Raw genomic sequence first — 19,446 nt, 5'->3', positions numbered from 1 at the left:
CCCAGCAAAAAAAGAGCTTCCAAAAAAGTAGTTTGGATCCCCAATCTGTGATCCGGAAGTAGTGCAAACTTGGATCATCTCCAATGAATTTTATATGGGCTTGTCATAGGACGGAAGTACTCCCTTTTTGGATCCTTTGCATTGCTTTAGAAGTTGTGCCCTGGGAGTTAATTTGAATGAAGAAACTTAAAAAGCGAAAAAAATAAAATTTTTTCAACCAATTTCACTTTTTTTCATCCATATGTTTTATTATCAATTATTTTCCTATTATCTAATTTTTACAAATTGAAAAACTTTTTTGCTCCGACCAGGGGTTGAACCTGGGTTTGCTGGCACCATAACAGAACGCCTTAGCACACTCACCCACAAACGCCATTGAACATAAAGCGTCGAAAGGTCAATTCAAATGTTTGTGATATGATCGTAATACGACACCAAGGAATAACATTCTAATTGCTTCTCGAGATGTTCTTTATTAGTATGAACGAAAAATAGTATGAACGAAAAAAAAGAAAAATAAGAAAAAATGATTTTTTAATGTCATACATCGTTTTTATTTTTTATTTTCGGCATATATTTTCATATAAATGTATTTTTTCTATTAAAAATCAATAAAAAAATTAAAAATTCTCGTAATTTGCAAAACCTTCTCAAAAGAACTTCCATGGAAGAGAAAAATTCAAACGACACAGGTTCAAATCCCAGCGGGGATGAAATTTATTATTTTTATTTTTTTTTTTACTTTTTTATATAATAATTTCTATTTTTTTAGTTTTTTTTATTAGTTTTCTATTTTTTTGTAAAATTTAATTGTACAAAATTTGCACCTAAAATAGCGTGATTGCGTTCTTTCTAATACTTGTCCACAAGGACTGCATCGGAAGTAGAAAAAAATCATTGGGGGATCCCAAGATGCGCTTTAGAAGAAGTGTTTGTGCACTTGTCCAAAAGGACTGCATCGGAAGTGGAAAAAAATTATTGGGGGATCCCACGATGCGCTTTAGAAGAAATGTTTGTGGACTTGTCCAAAAGGACTGCATCGGAAGTTGAAAAAACTCGATGGGGGATTCTGGGATGGGCTTTAAAAGAAATGTTTATGGAACAACTTCCATTTTTTTTTGCTGGGATGTATTGCATCCTTTCTTGCGCTATGTTCAGCTAACAAGTAAGTTTATCACTGCGACGTTGATTTCGATCAAATCTGGTCTTAACTTTTCGGATCATTTCTGGTGTTGTTACCGTTTTTTCGTCCACTTTTTTTTTTGTCGGACGCGCTGCAACACTGCCAGTATCACGATAACGAGCAATGGTACGAGAATCAAAAGATTTATTCAAATTTTAATGCCGAAAGATTTTAGCGATAGTCACTGGTGGATTTCCAGTCATATATAAAACAATCACACTTCACGCTTGAATTCAATCAAGATCACTATATTTCTGAATGCAATACATATCAGCCATCCTGTCATATGTCCCCTGTCATAGAGCTAGTTTTTCGAGTTTCTGGCTCTTTTAAAATATTCAAAAACGTACTTTAGACAACATAAAAGTTTAGAGAATTCGACTTGGCGTACGCAAAGATCAATTTTAAAGCTTACTGATAGTTTTTTTTTACGATAAAGATTATCTTTTATCAAATACCAATATTTGATAATCATTTTTGACCATTAACAACCGATTAAACCATTAAAAGTCAATTTGCCTACTTGATTTAATTTGGAAAATTATGAAGAGGAAACAATTAATCGAAGTGGGATGTTTGCTTTACAAAAGTTTCGTTATTCGATGCTTGAGTTTCCTTCTTTATATCGGTAAACAGAACTTTTTTATAATTTTCACTTTGATTTCATTTTCCACATTGCAATCTTTTTATCCAAAGATTTAGTAAAACAAAACCTCTACAATTTCCAGTTTTAAGACACTGTGTTCATGATGGCGTGAATGGCATTTTTGAATATTACATGAAGGTGAGGATTATGCATTAATTAAATGGCTTTATAATGGACAAAATGTAAATATTTGAGTTTTAAAAATATCGGTGAATAAGCCATAAATAAGTAAAAAAAAAAAACGAAACAAAACTGTTAATTAGAGGAGGGGGTAAAATAGACCCAATAAGGTTAAAATTCCATTTTGTACGTGAGGTGGCAACTAGTTTTTATTCTCCAAAAATATAATTTTTTTATTATTAGTTATTGTAGAAAAAACAAAACGAACTAAAAATCCACAAACAATTAATTAGACAATCTATATTTCTTTTTGAATTACAAATCAACCAAAGCCCTTCTATTCGGATTTACATACAAATATTCATAAATGAATATATTTACGTAGACGATCAAAAATGTGCGCAGGCGCACACACCTACCATAATTTCAAAAAACTGCTATTTGAATTCCCGCTGATTTTTATGGGCTAGCAAATGTTGTTTTCTAGCTATCTGGCTTGGCTGATTTGCATGGAAATGATTCATCACCATTTAAAGAGAATTGGAAACAATTAAAATACAACAAATATTAGGTATTTAAGACATTTAAGGCGAAACTTAAAAACAACAAAAAAAAACATACCATGAGCCAGCTTAACTAACAGCAGTATCTGACAAAAATCATGGTATTTTGAAAATTCCCAATTTTCTGCTCAAAACAATGATTATTGTATCGTGTTTAACCAAACTGATAATAGTCAAATTAAATTCATCAAAGTTTTAAGCTTATAACTCATAAGCATGACTTAGAAAAAAAAAAAACAATATAACGAAACGTCATATTTCCGCTTGGGAAATGATTATTACGAGGTGCATGCTACGGAATTTTAACAAGACCCGACTTGAGTATAGTTTTTATTTTATTTTTTTTCTTGCATGGGGGAATATTAAAATTGCAAATTTCTTTAAGCGGAAACAATGCGATGTAGTGACTTCATATTGGATAGTAGGAATAGAATTGTTATGAATGCATAGATTTTTTATTCTTGGAACAATGTCATCTGACGCCATCATTTATTTATTTATTGTGATAATGTTTGATCAATTTCAATGGCTTTTTAATGACACCACGATCTTAGTCCAAGACTAAAATACTATAGTGAAAAATTTCTATTTATATGAGTGAGAAATTCACGGAGAATTTCAAATATGTAGAATGTTGTAAATAAATAAAATAATATTAATAAAAGTTGATCAAGTGAAGTAAGTTCATTAATGCTGCAATGTATTAATGTATGTGTTTTTTTGCTAAATTAAAATTTCGAAGCGCTAAAGAAAATGCTCATTGTCATGAACATATTTCGTTATATCTACAAAAAAGTTCCTTGAATTCATTCTTAACGAAATTGTACTTAACATCTCTTTGTTTAGAATGTATATCTAATCCGCTGCTAGAGTTTAAGAACTTCTTTGTTATGGGAAGTGCTCTAGTATGGGAAGTGCTCTATTTATATGAAATTTTCTAGTTTTGTTTAGCATGACTGATTTATACCCTACTGATATGTCCATTGTCCAAACACCCATGTTAGTTGAATATTTAACTACTTCGTCTTCTCTTTGAGATGAATTCAACACCACGATAACTACGCATTCAATTGTACTATCTGAATAATTATATAGGTTTATAAATCGTGAAAATTTGTTCCGTAAAATGATATAATGTTCAACTGAGACTCATTAGTACAGAAATTTGAATAAACTGCTCCTTCACTGTGGTTGGCAGATCTGGCTTCCTTATAAGAACTACTGTATCCTTACAGAAATACTGTAATGCAATGTGACATTTCACTTGTTTAGCTTTTAACTCTATTAACCCTTTTAAACATTAAGGTACCCTTTTGACTGTATGAGTATGGATTTTACAACCAATTTTTGATAACAGTCAAAGTCTGAAGCATAGTAATATTGCAATAGATTTGTTTAAATATTTTCAAAATACTCTCATCGAAGATCAATGCTCGTTTGCATATACTCACTGAAAGTGATCGTTGATTTTCCCCTCCGATTGGATAATAGTCTTCTAATGTTTAGTAGATAGTTTATTGAAAATTTGCATGTATTTATATTTACCTAGAACTTCAATACTTTCTTTATTCGTATCATACGCTTCCAGATATCAACACACATCATTTAGGCATGTCCTTCCATTAAAGATCAAGCATTCTCTAAATGAAGACTGAACAGGTGATCTTCATCGAATTAAATCTTTATTGTTTTTTTATTCTGCCATAAAATAAACAAAACGGTTCTTAGTTTAGTTAGTTATTAATTATTTATACTAGTAGTTCTCAAATTGTTCAGCAGGATATATATCATTTAAACCAATGATTTATCTCTTTGATTATATAAAATGGTTTCGGTGTTGCAGATTTTATCGTTATTAGACCATAGAATGTTTTAAAACGAACATTGGGCGAGTCTATGGCTTTTATACCATATTCTCAACTTGAAGTTCTTATGGTGTCCGATATTTCTACTTCCTCTTCTTCAGATTACTGTCCTGGTGAAAGTAAAAATTACTTATTACTAATAGTTACTGAAAATCTATTATAGTCAGGTCGTTGAAAAAGAACACTGAATAGTTGCCGTAGCATAACCAATTTTTCCTATAAGAGTTATATATTTAAATAGAATGCCATCTGTCGTGATTGTCACATTATTCTTTTGTCAGCTTTTTTTATACCAAACATTTTTCCTACCTAAGAATTATGTTTCGTTACTTGAGTTTTTTCTTATATGAAATGTGCTTATAGCCGTTACCGTTAGTATTGATTATTTTGTTAGTTTTAAATTTTGAGAACGTTTTAATTGTACTAGTTTCATCAAATAACCAGTATTTCAATTACCAAAAACTTATGAATTTATATACATTTGTGTGAATACAATCATCAGTTGCCGTAACATTATCAATATTTTTCAATATACATTTATTTATAAAACTAAATCAACATTATATATTTATAAAATGATTTAACTTAACATAAATAGAAATATCAATGAAGACCTAACAATTTTTTACAATGCAGATAATTGGATGAGCATATACATTTTCACATACCTTGTTTTTTGGTAGTTGGTTATCAGTAGCATATATGTAGTTATCTTTATTTTTCTACAAACAAAGTATTGTTTGAAATAATCGTACAAAATTGTTATAGTGACATCATTCAAATTCAATTAGAAGCAACAAAAAAAAAAAAAAAATAATTTAAATTGAAAATCGTTGCGATCAAAGATCATTTTGATGGAATGGGGTTAAATACTCTTAAGACTTTGGTAACATGTGACAATATCGTAAATTTTAACAGAAGGTAAGTCCACATGACAGAGAGAATGAGCCTAGAATAGACTAAAATGGTAGACGATTAATAGTGAACCGTTTTTTCGTATTCATCTCTTAGGATTTAACAACACTTCTTATTTATCGTTAAAGTTTCTCAATTATGGCTTTCAAATTGAATTAATCTTTTTGTTGTTAATCCATAGGAATTTGGCGCAACTTCATTTAAATACACAAAGTGATACCACTTCTTCAAAGAGAAATTGCACTATCCAGTTATGCTTAGAGTACTTAGTACAGTTATTATTGTCCCCCAAAGAGGGTATTCGAAAACGACACTAAATTCTAACTCCTCACTCAGTTGCGAATTATTTCTCGATGTTGTTTCAAAGTAATGGCGGTAACTAAATGTACTATAAATTTTCCATCTGATGGGCACTAAAAAGGCATAAAACTTATAAACTTATTAAAATCAACTAAAAATTCGCAAATTTTAGACCATTTTTCGTTTCTAATTTATCTACGTTAAAAAAAATCTATTGCTAATATTATTTCAGCCATATTCTTTTTGTATTTTTTCAAACAATTTGACAAATTTTGTAGGCCAAATTGCGTAAGGCCATTTATTAACAATTAAAGAATGACGTTTACCGAACAAAATCCTATAGCTTTTTAACTAATTGAGGTAGGCCCTCAAAATTGTATTCTACATAGTGTTAGGCACAAGTAAATTAAACCGAATTAAACATTAGGTTTAATTCGGTAGTGAAAGAGTTAAAGATATCTGTATTGATAAGTATCCAGTTAATGTTTATGACTTTGATATATCTTCTCGTTTCTCTCGTGCTATGGAAATATGTTTACACTCTGCACGATGGCGATGCAGATATTGCATCGTTTATGGGTAATAGCGGTTATAGATTCGCCACAAGGGAATATTTATTTCCTTCAAAATGTTTACACACATGGCATTGCAGTTTTAAACCAAGTTCATGAATACAATTAATCAATTGCCTACCATTGTTTACATTTTTTTATTATATGGAGGTTTTCCACTATTGCATTTGCTATTGTAATACACTTCATACAAACACACTCACATATCAGTGCTTAGAGATAAAATTTAGCCAAGAGAAAGAGAGCGGTTATGAGGAGAATTATGGCTTGAATCGTAGATATGATTAGTATGACATGAGAGAGACAAAGTCTTTGTTTAATGATAACAAATACTAGTTTGCCCTTAAATATAGAGAGCCAGATAAAGAGAGATACCATATAACAAAATGATCCATCATATTCCTATTCTCATTAGTGTTGGCAATCACTTCTAAAGCGTGTAGTATTTACCTAGGGTTTTTTGTTGTAGTTACTTTTGTGGGTAGAACATTAAACCACTTGTCATATGTTTGCATTTTGGCTAGCTGGCTAATTGCGCTGAGAATTCAAGTTTTCATTTTTTGATTATTAAACAAATTTACTTTCATTCTGGCCATTAATAAATAGTTGTTGTTCTCACTGACTTTTTGTTAAGCAAAAAAATCGAAATTTACATAATGTCTGTTTGTTCCTGTTTATTTATGGTTATTTATTTTGGTTTGCAATATACCAAGTTATTTCATAACTAAAGTGATAACAATAAAATTGCAATCAATTTTTCACACCAGCAAAACCAGTGCTGTTGTTCCTCTTCTCCATCCAATTTAGTTGTTTATTACTATCAATGACGTTTATAAATGATTTTGAAGTGTAGATAATCAATTTAATGTTCAATTCTAACCCACTGCCACCCATACTAATTGGCCAAACTTCTGTTTGGTGAGTATTTGAATGTCAACCTAGTTAATTGAAACAAAATTAATGTACCAATAAAGAGCTTGTTTGCGATTTGGGTTCTAATAAATTTAAATGTAGTTATGTAGAATTTATACACAGAAAAATCCAACTGTTATTTTAAATTAAAATATTTTTTTTTTAAATTTTAAAATTAGATTAATAGAACCTGCGTCACCTTTTAACACTGTGGGAACGGGTAGATAGCATGAAATTATTAAAAATATAGGACAAGATATATGTTTGGAAGTTTGGAAGCTATTTCTGAGCAAGTCAATAGCAAATAAAAAAGTACTGACAGCGAAATCTTACACTGATAGAAAAAGTTTCGTTATATTAACGAAATGTATCATTAAAAGTGAGTCAATGAAACAAACTCGTTAATACAACGAAATTTTTCGTTATTATAACGAATTTTCTGTTAATCAACGTAACGTGTCGTACTATTAACGAATATTTTCATTGTATTAATGAAAATGTTTCGTTATATCAGTGAAATATTTTCTGTGGCTCAATTTTAATTAAATTTTCTTTGTGTGTATAAAAATTATAACATTTTCGAATTATTGCTAAAAAATAATAATAGTGTAACACTAGGGTAACACCTTTTCGCAGAAACGAAATCGCTGTAAATGGCTGCCAGTTTTTCCTATCACTAATGGTATATAAAACATAAACTACACACTTTTACTTTCTATTTCTCCACCGAATAAACCATTCCTAGAGCGAATAAACACAAAAGCTAAATCCGACAAAGCCACGTCATTAACCAAAAGTTAGAAACAACTTTTGTTGTATTATGGAAGTTATCAATGACCTTGAGCCATTTATCCATCTGTCAGAAGGCCTTGTTGATTTTGTTTTGTCTATGGCTTCAGTTAAACTACTTAGTGGTTATAAATGCTAGCTTTTAGTGGGCGTAAGTGTATATTCATGAATGAAATTTAGAAAAGGCTATATATTTTTTTTGTTTCGTACAATAAAAACAACAAATATATGTACTCAACAACATATTTGGATGTTGTTAATAGTTCCGTTTTTTTTTGTGGATCTTTGGTTCATGATAAAAAGTTCGCCAAACTTTCAATGCAATTTTAAGTAAATTTTCCTTTTAGTTTAATGAGGTTTAACACCCCGTAATTACAACGAGTTAGTCTATTTGCATTATTACTGTCTTGGCACTTTAGCAGAAAAGTTTTGTAGAGACAATAGTATTGTCTGGGTGAATGATTGGTAAACAGTTGAAACTGCAAAAACTTTGTAAATTGCTGGTAATTGAGTTGTAAACATACATAAGTAGCAGAAAGAAATGTTTATTGGTTACAAAAAAAAAATATTGAAATTTATAATATTATAATTCTTGCTATTTTCAATCAGTTAGGTTAGATATATTGACAGCCCGTTATTTGAGGCTCACTTATCTATTCAGTCCATTTTGGAACCACCAGTGGCGAACTTTAGTTCACCGACAAGAGACCTCCCTTTTTATAGCCGAGTCCAAACGGCGTTTCTCATTTCGGTGAAACCTCTTAGAGAAACTTTGAAATACTCAGAAATGTCACCACACCGTACTGAGAGGGATAATGCACCGCTACAAAACTGTTTGGTGTTTGGTCGAAGCTGAGATTGAACCCATGATCTTTATATGCAATGCGGACATTCTAACTATTGCACCACTGCGGCCCCCATCAGTTATTTAAATTTTTCAGTAGCGTTTGAAATAAAATTATAATATAACTCTTTAACCCTAAACCACCAGTTGTATCTTCAAAGATACATTAAAAAATTAGAGCATTTAATAGCAATTAGAACATTTAATAATTTTCCTAATTTCAAACCTTAATTAAAATTTTTCTTAATGTTTCAAATCTTATAATAAAATATTCAAGAGGGCAAAGAAAAACGAATTAATGAAACTCCAAACAAAACCTTCAAACACAGTGTTAAACCAAATTACAACAAGTAGCACCATCTAGATTTGAAAGTATAAATTACAATAAAATTGGGGTTTGGAAAAGCAAATTAAGGTTTTGACGTTGTCAAAATTAATTAAATTTTAAATTGAAATATAAAAAAATGTAGTAATATTTTTTCTATGTAGCAATAATAATAATACAGGATAGTGGAGACAACATTTTTACATTGGTATATCTATAAAACTAAAAGTGACAGTTGCGGATGATGATCCGGTACCGGAACTTCTGTTGTAAATTTGTTTACCTTAGGGCTGTAATTCGAGAAGAATGTTTCTTTTTGTTCATTAGCATCTTCTTGTCATATTTATTGGATTTGTTTGTGTACGTTTGTGTGTGGGTCAAATATCGAACATCATTTTGAACTGCAACCTAGCAAATAGAAACAAGTGAGTTGGTGTGTATGAGTAATCGATAAGTGGGAGTAGTCATTACAAGAACCAAATCGGATGTGTCATTCAAATGTGTTTTTGGTTTTTTAGTTCAGTATTGGCCATATTTGTCATTTACAATTTATTCACATCTAATAGTTGCTGTTGTTGTTTTTATTTATTTTTACCATATGGTAAAATAATCCATATTGATTAGTAATGCTATTATAATCGTACAAGTAATCTCAAAATAAACGATATTAAATTTCAATATATACTAAACAAAAAATTTATAAAATATTGTCGTTAGGTGTCCTTAAATTATTAAACCGATGATAAAATGTTTATAAACTTTAAATTGAAGTCAACTTTCCTTTAATAAATCTGAAACGATTTTTTCAATATTATTGAAATCGCCTTAAGTTCTTTGACTTTTTTAATTTTGAAGCTGGAAAACATTGAACAATATGGACCGTCTTTGAAGACAGTATTACTATGGGTCTAACTACTGCTAAGAAAGTTTGACTGTGTTCACCTTTAGATGACGTGAATATTTCGTGGTCAGTACACATTCAATAAAGAGTTTTCCACGATCCAAGGAGTTTAGTCCCCAATTTAAAACATATTAAAAAATATACTTTAAAATATCAGATTAAAAATTCCTTTCTAACATTAAAAGGTTCGCTTTGAGTCAACGACTTTTAACTAATGTTAATGATAATATATCAGTTTTTGATGAAAATTTTATTTGTTAATATCACAATAAAAACTTTCCTACATGGTCCTACATGGACCATAATGGTATGCATGTATGAAGGTTCAAATAAATGTCATACACTAACTAAAACGTTCCGCAAATATATCAGGTCGAATAAACCGTCTTTAAAAATACTCAAAAGTTTAAATTGGGAATACTTTATATGAAGAATATATGAAATTATCCCTTGTAATTGAAATATATTTGTGCCAAATTTCTAGAAAATATTACCATAGCTTTTAAATCAGTGTAGCCAGCTTCAAAATATTAAAAACCTTAAATTTTTCTAGCTTAAAAAAACACATTTTTTTTTAGAAATTTAAAATAGCTACAATCATGTAATGTAACTTCAAAACAATATATAATAACATGTAATTCAATATAAAAAGCAGGCGAAACGAAATAATTCAAGGCGTAAATATTTTAAGTCACATTAATTAAAAAATAGCATTAATTAAAAAATAGCACGATTTGAAAATTGAGTATTATAATCTCCAATCTGGCAACACTGTTTTAGACCCAATATTAGACACTAACCAAAAATACATATAGTTTAAATAGTGTCATACAAATATTTCGAAACGAAATAATTCAAGGCATAAATATTTTAAGTCACATTAATTAAAAAATATCACGATTTGAAAATTGAGTATTATAATCTCCAATCTGGCAACACTGTTTTAGACCCAATATTAGACACTAACCAAAAATACATATAGTTTAAATAGTGTCATACAAATATTTCGTAGTCTCTCAAATAGTTTAAAAAGGACCTTATGCCTCTATGCCAACATGGAGGATATAAATAAAAACAATAAAACAAAACTGGTAGCAGGTGGCGTATGATTGTTATTATTTTGGGCAGCGTATACGTATAAGTTATATGCGAGTTGAGCTAGCCATAAAGTATACGTCACATGTACGAAAATGAAAAGTGTTTATGTATTTTTTCTTTCTCATGTAATTAATGCCAAAATGTGCGATATGATTAATTCATAAATTACAATTTTACAAGGGAAACGTTGTAGACTCCGGAAAAGATAAAAATAATATCGTAACATTTGTTCCCCACATTCATTGAGGGTTTATATTTTAAAAAATATTGTATTTTTTTTTTTTTTTGAAAATACCTTGATTTACATAAATAATGCAGTTTATGTCGAACAAATGACCCGCATTTATTTACTTAATTTCTGCCAGATTTTTAAGGTTTATTTTTGGTTTTACCTAATCGACGTTTTGTTGTCTCCTCCCCTGTCTCGATTCAATTATTGCTCTATTAATCGTCCATTGTATTGTATTATCATTGATTGGCATACATCATTTACCTGCAATTTTATGACAACATTTATTAATTGAAACTTTTGCAATATAAAACTAGAGCGCTGATATCATTTATAAAATTGGCAGAAGAAACGGTGGAATTTGACACTTTGCAAGTGTTTTTCAACAATTAAACAAAAAAGACATTGTTGTTGTTGGTTGGTTTGTTGTGTTATGACAGGTTGTAATGTAATCACTGATAGTTTGAAACATATAGTGAAACAAATGTAATGAATAGTTTTCATTTATAAATGTTCGTGAACGAACTTAAATAAACTTGGAAATCCATAGTAATGTCACTGCGAGCTTCATCAAAGATTGCGAATCTTTTTGGTGTTCGATCAAACCGAAAATAGAAGCCATAACCCTTTGCATGAGACTCTTAGTCAAACCAGTGACTCGCAGTGGTTCTATGCGCATATGCATTTTGTAAATTCCTTTCAAAATGTCTCATTTACTCTCCGACAAACACACAATTATGAAGGCGATTCACCAATGTGGTATCACAATGGACTGAATAGTCTAAGTGAGCCTGATACATCGGGCTGGCACCTAACCTAACCTAACCTAAAGGCGATCGATCATAAACAACATTTATCCAAGTGTTTCACACAGAGACCTTGAAATTCTTTCCCACATTCTTGCAGTACCCATTTCTATGGAATATCTTATCATTTGCATTTACTGCCTGTCCATTCGTTACAAATATAGACTCCAAGCTACTTGCATTAATATCTGATGATGACATTGATGATACCACATGTTTAAATATTGTATCTAGAGTACTAGTGATGACGATTATATTTAATGTCGTTTTCTCGCTATATCACGCCCCCCACTCATTGCTATAACCACATTCTATTAATTGGTCCAGTCACTCATTTAACCACAAAAACACATTCCAAATTTAGCCACTCTAAACCAGACCTTTGAATTAATCATCACGCTTTTTCCCATTTCTGGGAGAAACAATTCACAACAAATCCTATCAAAAGGTACTTCGAATACAATTATAACAAGCGCTAAAATCTGCAAAATATATGTGGTTAGTTTCAGTTTTGTATATTAATAACATTTGTTGAAAAGAAAAAATCATTAACAACCATAAAATGATTCATTCCACCATTCATATAAAATAATCAAAACTTTCTTATTGAGGGCTCACAATAAAATAGTAAGACTACTAACAATAACACAAATATGAAGAATTCATAAAGAAGTTTCAACTATATTTGAAAACAACCAAGGTGGATGGGAAAATACTCATTTTTTGATATATTTTTTCCTGTCTGACTTTATACCATCTACAAAATTATACAATAAACATACCAATTAATTCATATTAAAGTCTTTTGCCAGTTTGTATAATTAACAAGTATTTGATTATTGACCTTGTTTATTTAATTTTATTGTTAGTATTGTTATTATTTTTTCTATTATTAATTTTTACTAACTAAAAACGTCGATTTTGTTTTAGACAACACCATTTCGATCGTTAACAGCTTCTGTTAAAAAATATGAGAGTAATTCTCTATTGGCAAACAGTGTTGCCAAAGTAATGAAAAATAGCAGGCCAGTTTCATGGTCATTCAGTAAAAACTAACTGTGAAACGTTCTTCAACAACCAAGAAAAGAAAAGTAATAGAAAAGTTTTAAGAGAGCAATGTCAAAATGACTCTCATTCATAGTTTACTTTTATTGCCAGATTTTACGGGACAAGTTTTCCGTCTTCGATTTGTTTTAAAGACTTACTTTCATTAAACCTACTTGTGTTTGAACTAGATAGAAGTTCATCACGTAAATAATAAAACACATACATTTGATCAATTATTACAGATAGAACACCAACTCCATATTGTAACATACAAAAATTACATCATCTGGGAATATTTTGCATCCGGCGTTCGATACCTCGAATACCAAACGATATTGGCAACCTTTGTTTGGTTATAAATGCTTTGATCACATTAATTTCTTTCTCTGTACTATTAAAAGTCCTTCATTGTTATGTATAATTGTTTATGATACTCATGCGTATGAATTTTGTTAATAGTGGAGTGATAAAATGATCATACGTCATATAGAGATTTTGCTAATGTCTTTATTATAGGAAATTTGAGTAAGTCGGAGATATTAAAGTCATAGTAGAAAACAAATTTTATGATGTAGATAACATTTCATTAGACATATAATTTATCTAAAACAACAACAGCAACTATAACTAATTTTGATGCAGATAATTTTTCTAAATTGATGCGTGCTCTCTTTTTCCATAGAGATTTTGTCAAGATTTATGAGTAATATGTTGGCTTACATTTTTTTTTTTAATTAATTTAAAGAAGTAACTGCAAATATCGAATAATTTTTAACTCGGAAAACCGAACAGTATATTAACTTTTGAAATTTCTGCATTGATTTTGCGTCAGATATTTGCTAGGATTTTGGTGGGACCTATGGCCCACCTTTATAAGTTAATAAAAAATTAACTACTTTAGAGAAGAAAATTTGTTCGCATTTTTTACTTTGGTGACTTCTGCTTTGATTGCGAGTCAACTTTTTGCTTTTATTTTGGTGGGACCTTTGGACATATTATTTATTTCTTTGTTTTTTATATTTGTTTCGTATATTTTTGCTATTCCTTGGCACTTTTTAGTTAATATTGTATTAATCATAAATTTTGTTTATCCAAAATAAATAATTTAGCACTTTTGTTGTTTACGTTACAAAACAACAAAAATTACCAACATTTTAACCATAAACCATTTCTAAAAGTATAATCCGAGTCGTGAATACAGGAAGACATGCGACCGCATAGCGATTACTGTGGTTTTTCATGTACATTAGGGTTATACAAAATTTTTATACATTTTTTTTTACCATTGTCCACATTCTAAAAGAACTCGTTTCTCCAAATTCATAATAATTTAATTTTTCAATTTTCAACGTTTTTTATGGAAGTTATGATAATTTCGATAGTAGATGATATTTTACTCTATTTGTGAAAAAAATATTTCTCTAAAGTAGGGTAGTATATTCGGGTTTCGAGCCGAAAAGCAGCTTTTTTCCACTGCAACTGTGTTTTAATCAATTAATTTTAAAAGATGTAATTGTACTCAATCAATGCTTGAAAGTTATATAATAGTCGTCATGTATATTTTTGAACATTTATTTTAAAGGTTTGGTGGAAAGATCGAACATTGTACCATCCTTAAGACCATAAAATTTAAGACAGGACGTTCCATTGTCCTGATGCGATTATAAACTACACGCAAAAAAATAATTCTTTCCTCCCAAACGAAATTTTAGACAAACAAAGTTCGTTTCTCATTTGCTTTTCGCTGTAAGGAAGTGTATTTGGAAGAAAAGTATATACTTTTTGTGATAAACGTTTATTCTTTTCCAGGATGTAAAAACAATTTCATAAAGACAAACTCAAAAAAAAAAACATTGTTTTCTTGCTAAATGCATTTTCCCTCACATCCACGAGGTTTTTTAGTTCTTAACACATTTTCCTGTAATACCAACAATGTAGAAGAAATTATACGATTTTATAAAGTTTTAAAATTTTTTTACCTTTCGCCTGGACGGAGAATCGAACCGCGGACCATGCACTTTGTAAGCCAACACACTAACCACTGAGCTATGTACCTGTTATGGTCATCAATAGATAAATATACATATAAGTTATATTTATATAGCATAGCTTGCGGCGCCCACGAACCGAATAAACAAAGTTTTTTTTAACAGAAACAAACATTTAGTTTGCCACCGTGGAGCAGTGGTTGCTACGTCCGACTTGCATGCCAAGGGTCGTGGGTTCGATCCCTGCTTCGACCAAAGTTTTTTTTTGTTTTTTTTTTTTTACACATATTCCAGATATGTTCGGAAGATTCCGAAAACATGTTCATCATTACATTGTAGTATATTAAATTTTGAACTGTAAAATGTGTCTTATTAAAGACCTAAAGTCAGAAAAGAACAGTGTTTGATATAAACGAAATGGACTGTGTTGTTGTTTCAAAAATAACTTTTTTTATTAAAAAAATAAAAATTTTGTAACAAACGAATTTTTTTGGTGATAAAAGTTTAAAATTTTCGAAGCAATTCAAAAAACTCTAACAAAAGAAAAACGTTTTCGGTACACGTTTTCCAAACGTTTTTTTCTTTGCGTGTATGTTTTACATTTATTTATTAAATTTAATATGCTCATATTTGAAGCAAAACAAAGTTTGCTTAATAAATAAAGTAAAGAAATAATCTTCAATTTAACTGAGATTTTTAATTTAGGAATGTAAATTGTAAAAAAAAGTTTCAAATATTGGGTAAAATTTGTTATGCAAGATTTTGTGTCATTGATTTAATGTTTGTTTTCGAAGTGTGTTATAATAATTATTATTTTTTTTTATTGATATTTAACTGTTCATGAATATCTTTATTACTATGTCGTAAAAGGAAAATGAAACACATTTGTATTTTAAGTTAAATTTTATAAATATATGAATTAGGATGGGCACTTATTTTGAAGAAGTCACGAACTTGGCTCCAAATCAACAGCAAAATATTGAACCTTTTCCAAGAAACAAATTATCTCTATTCTTAGGAAGAAAATATGGCCTATATTTCCTTCCTAAGAATAGAATGTTGCGTCTCTAAATAAAGACTTCACTTGGTCTCTACATTTACTCATCCCCGTCTGCCACGTCTTTTGCATCATCAATTCATTTAATAATAACACCGATATGACTGCCATTATTGTCTTATTACCTTAAATGGTCACGTTCAAAACGATTTCGTGATTCTCTTCAAAATTAAACTGAATTTCTTCAAGGTCCTATGAAATGTCATTCGAAGTTTTGGAAATATTAAAAAAATCAAAATTATTTAATTTTTGTTAATGAAATAAACACGATATTCGTTTATTTCAATTTGTGGCAGGCGTCTCCAAAAACAACTTGGGAATAAAAATTGATTAATTTATTGCCGCCATAAAGAAGTGTGCCCTCTATTGTCCCCATTAGAATGAATTTGCAGATGAAGATTTATGCTTTGAGTTTTTATGAAATTAAGGCACAATACAGGTGGAATGAGGGAAGAGAATAACATTCCATATTGCATGTACAATTAGTGATTCTGATTCTGGCATCATTGTTTGAATGCTATTCGTTATTTGTTTTTTAAACTAATAGAAAATTATTTAAATTAAAAAAAAAATATTATACTTATATCTTTCTTTTTTTTTCATCTCTTTTTTGTCTTTAGATGAACGTGATGCCATTCAAAAGAAAACATTCACAAAATGGGTCAACAAACATCTGAAAAAGGTAATGTAAAAAAAATTATTTGAATTTTTAACTATGAATTCATATTTCTCACACAGATCAAACAACCTTCCATCTAATGATGAATGAAAAATGGAGGAGTTGAAGAATCACATTAGCATTGTAAAGATTTGCAGTCAGTCAGTGAGATAGTCGCTTGCTTTAGGCAGTCGACCGACAATGTTGATGTGGTGATTATTTCTACTCCTCATTTTCATTCTCAGCATCATCAGCATCACGTGTTTGTCATAATTGAACACACGCTTGAATAACCCCAACTCCCCCATTATAGTTGTTACACTGTAAAAAATGTATTATCTATGTGTTTCTATCTACATAGAAAGTTTGTCAAAATTTCTGAAGTATGGAAAATATCTAAAAAAAAAAAAGAAATGCTAATTTTAATATGTTCATTTTGGTGGAAAGAAGGAGTATAGCGCCTAAGGCTTGTTCTTCCCATTATTTCCCTTGTTTAGGAATTCTGTCAACTCCTGCCTGGACTTTGTATCTTCCCAATTTCGACATCGGCATATTGTGAGAGCAGGACATTGAAAAAGGAAAATGTCCAAGGTTTCATCACCTCTTTATGAGCCCTACATTCACGATCGTTAGTTGCTCCCATTATTGTCATTTCTATTGAAATTGAGGCAATTTAAATTAAAAATTAATTGAATCAATTAATTTCATGATTAAAGCCTAAAATTTAGTACTTTCTGAGCGATTGATTTTTATGTTGTTTGCAAAATTAATTCAACGAATTAAGCTTCTAATTAAAAAAAAAAAACATAATTAAAATTAAGAAACCGTGGTCTCAGTATTATAGGCTCACCACATAGTTTGACCACAAATTCATCAATTACAGCTGTCTTGCTAAATAATCGCCTTTAAGATATTTTTCATATACTAACAAAAGTACTGTTAACCCATTTGTGCTCTCTTTTTCATATTTATTTACACATAGATATTTTTTTTCAGTGTAATCCAAACTATAACAACAATAGAAAACCAAAAAGAAACAGAATTGTAATGATTTCGTATTCTGCTGCTGAATCTGAAGTGAGAAATTATTGCGAGCTTAGGGCGTCCGCTTGTATGACTTTCACTGATCACGGAGAGATCATGTGAAATGTCTATTCATGTCATTGGACAGTTTGTTTCCTTCAAATAAAAATACCAAAAACAAAAACATGGACAACAAAACAACTTTTACTTGACACTTAATTTTTTCTATAATCAGTCTATATAGCTTCGGCATGCTTTGTGCAAAGAAAGTTTTATCTCATCTTTTCCCATATGTGTTTTTTCTTTTGTTTCTCTCTCTATCATTTCCTCCAATGAACATTTCATTACCCTGTTGCAGCATTGGAAATATGCAAAGGTATACAAATTTCTTAAATCATAAATATGGATTAAAAATTGCATTTTTCTTTGTTTGTAATTTTTATGTTTTTGATTTACAAATTTTTGTTATTTAAATTTTCTAAAAATTGTTTCCTATCAAGTAGTTGTCATACATTTCTTAAAAATAAAATTTAAAAAATCCCTCATTAAATTCCAGACATATACAATGTTACATGTTTGTGTCTACACAAATGGAGTTCCCTGTTGTCCACTGTCTGCCGTAAGTTCTCCTTGGCTGTTCTTTAATGACAGCAAAGTAATTTTTTTTTTATTTTTTTTTTTTTTTAGTTTTAGTTAGAATGTAATTTTTATTATTTTTTTGTATATCTTTTTTTTTTTTTGTTTTGTTTTGGAATGCCAGTAAAATCTTTAGCTTTGGATCAGCTTTTAAAATTTTTTCGCGTGTTCCTTCGCCCATTAATTATTACAATAATATCGAAAACAAAATATTGTTTGTTCCTTTAAAAGGAAGTTTTATTCAGTATTCACGCCAGCATGCAAAACATGTAAATAAATTTGAATGACCTAGACCAAACAAATCATTTTTGTGCTCTATGAAGACAGATAGGGACAGCGTTTGATATTGGAAGCGCTTTGGTACTGCTTCATGGTATTTATACTCAATAACAAATTATACCAGGACGGTACTCCATTTAATGCTAAATAGAATTGATAGTTAATCAATGTGGTACAAAAATCATACTGTCCGTTTAGTTTTTATTTGTTTGTTTAGATATCATTTAGTTTTTGATTTTGAAGAAGAAACATTGTTGTTACGAACACATTCGAAGAGCATTATAATACGATTGGAGCTTTTTGTGGCGACCATGTAACATTTTGATCGAAACCATCTTCACCCAGTGGTCATAGTGATAATTTAATTTTTACGATGATATGATGTTGATGAAAATAATTTTATTCAATTACAATCGAATATGTAGAAAATATTTGTTTCCCCGATCGAAAACCAAGGTCATCGTCTAAAATGTTATGATGACGACGATGACATTTAGGAAAAATTTTTTATTTGCCTTTATATTTTCCTTTTTTCGTTTATTTATTTGGGTTTATGCAAGCTAATATAAACTATTTATATTCGGTTCATTTTCAATAATAAATAAGCTTTCCATATTTACTCCACGTCCTTATTAAAAGCACAAAGCACACATACATGTAACTGCAAACAAAAAATCACACAATTTAGAA

The 19,446-nt window shown here is 29.8% G+C and overlaps 1 protein-coding gene across 7 annotated transcripts in view; it reads left to right on the top strand.

The window, feature by feature from the left end:
- shot (dystonin-like protein short stop) overlaps nucleotides 1-19,446 on the top strand; it is a 272,625-nt gene that overhangs the window by 143,547 nt on the left and 109,632 nt on the right. For 6 of the 7 annotated variants that reach the window (XM_075310682.1, XM_075310679.1, XM_075310690.1 and 3 more), the window contains exon 3: nucleotides 16,781-16,842. In XM_075310682.1, the coding sequence (XP_075166797.1) occupies nucleotides 16,781-16,842 (62 nt within the window). Of the gene's footprint in view, nucleotides 1-16,780; nucleotides 16,843-18,401; nucleotides 18,461-19,446 lie in introns of those variants that run through there. The other variant, XM_075310683.1, reaches the window with a different exon arrangement.

Source organism: Haematobia irritans, chromosome 5, assembly GCF_050003625.1.
Source record: "Haematobia irritans isolate KBUSLIRL chromosome 5, ASM5000362v1, whole genome shotgun sequence".
In the NCBI taxonomy this organism is placed as follows: Eukaryota; Metazoa; Arthropoda; class Insecta; order Diptera; family Muscidae; genus Haematobia; species Haematobia irritans.
Note: the sequence above shows the minus strand (reverse complement) of the source record. Positions and strands in the feature narration are given on the sequence as shown.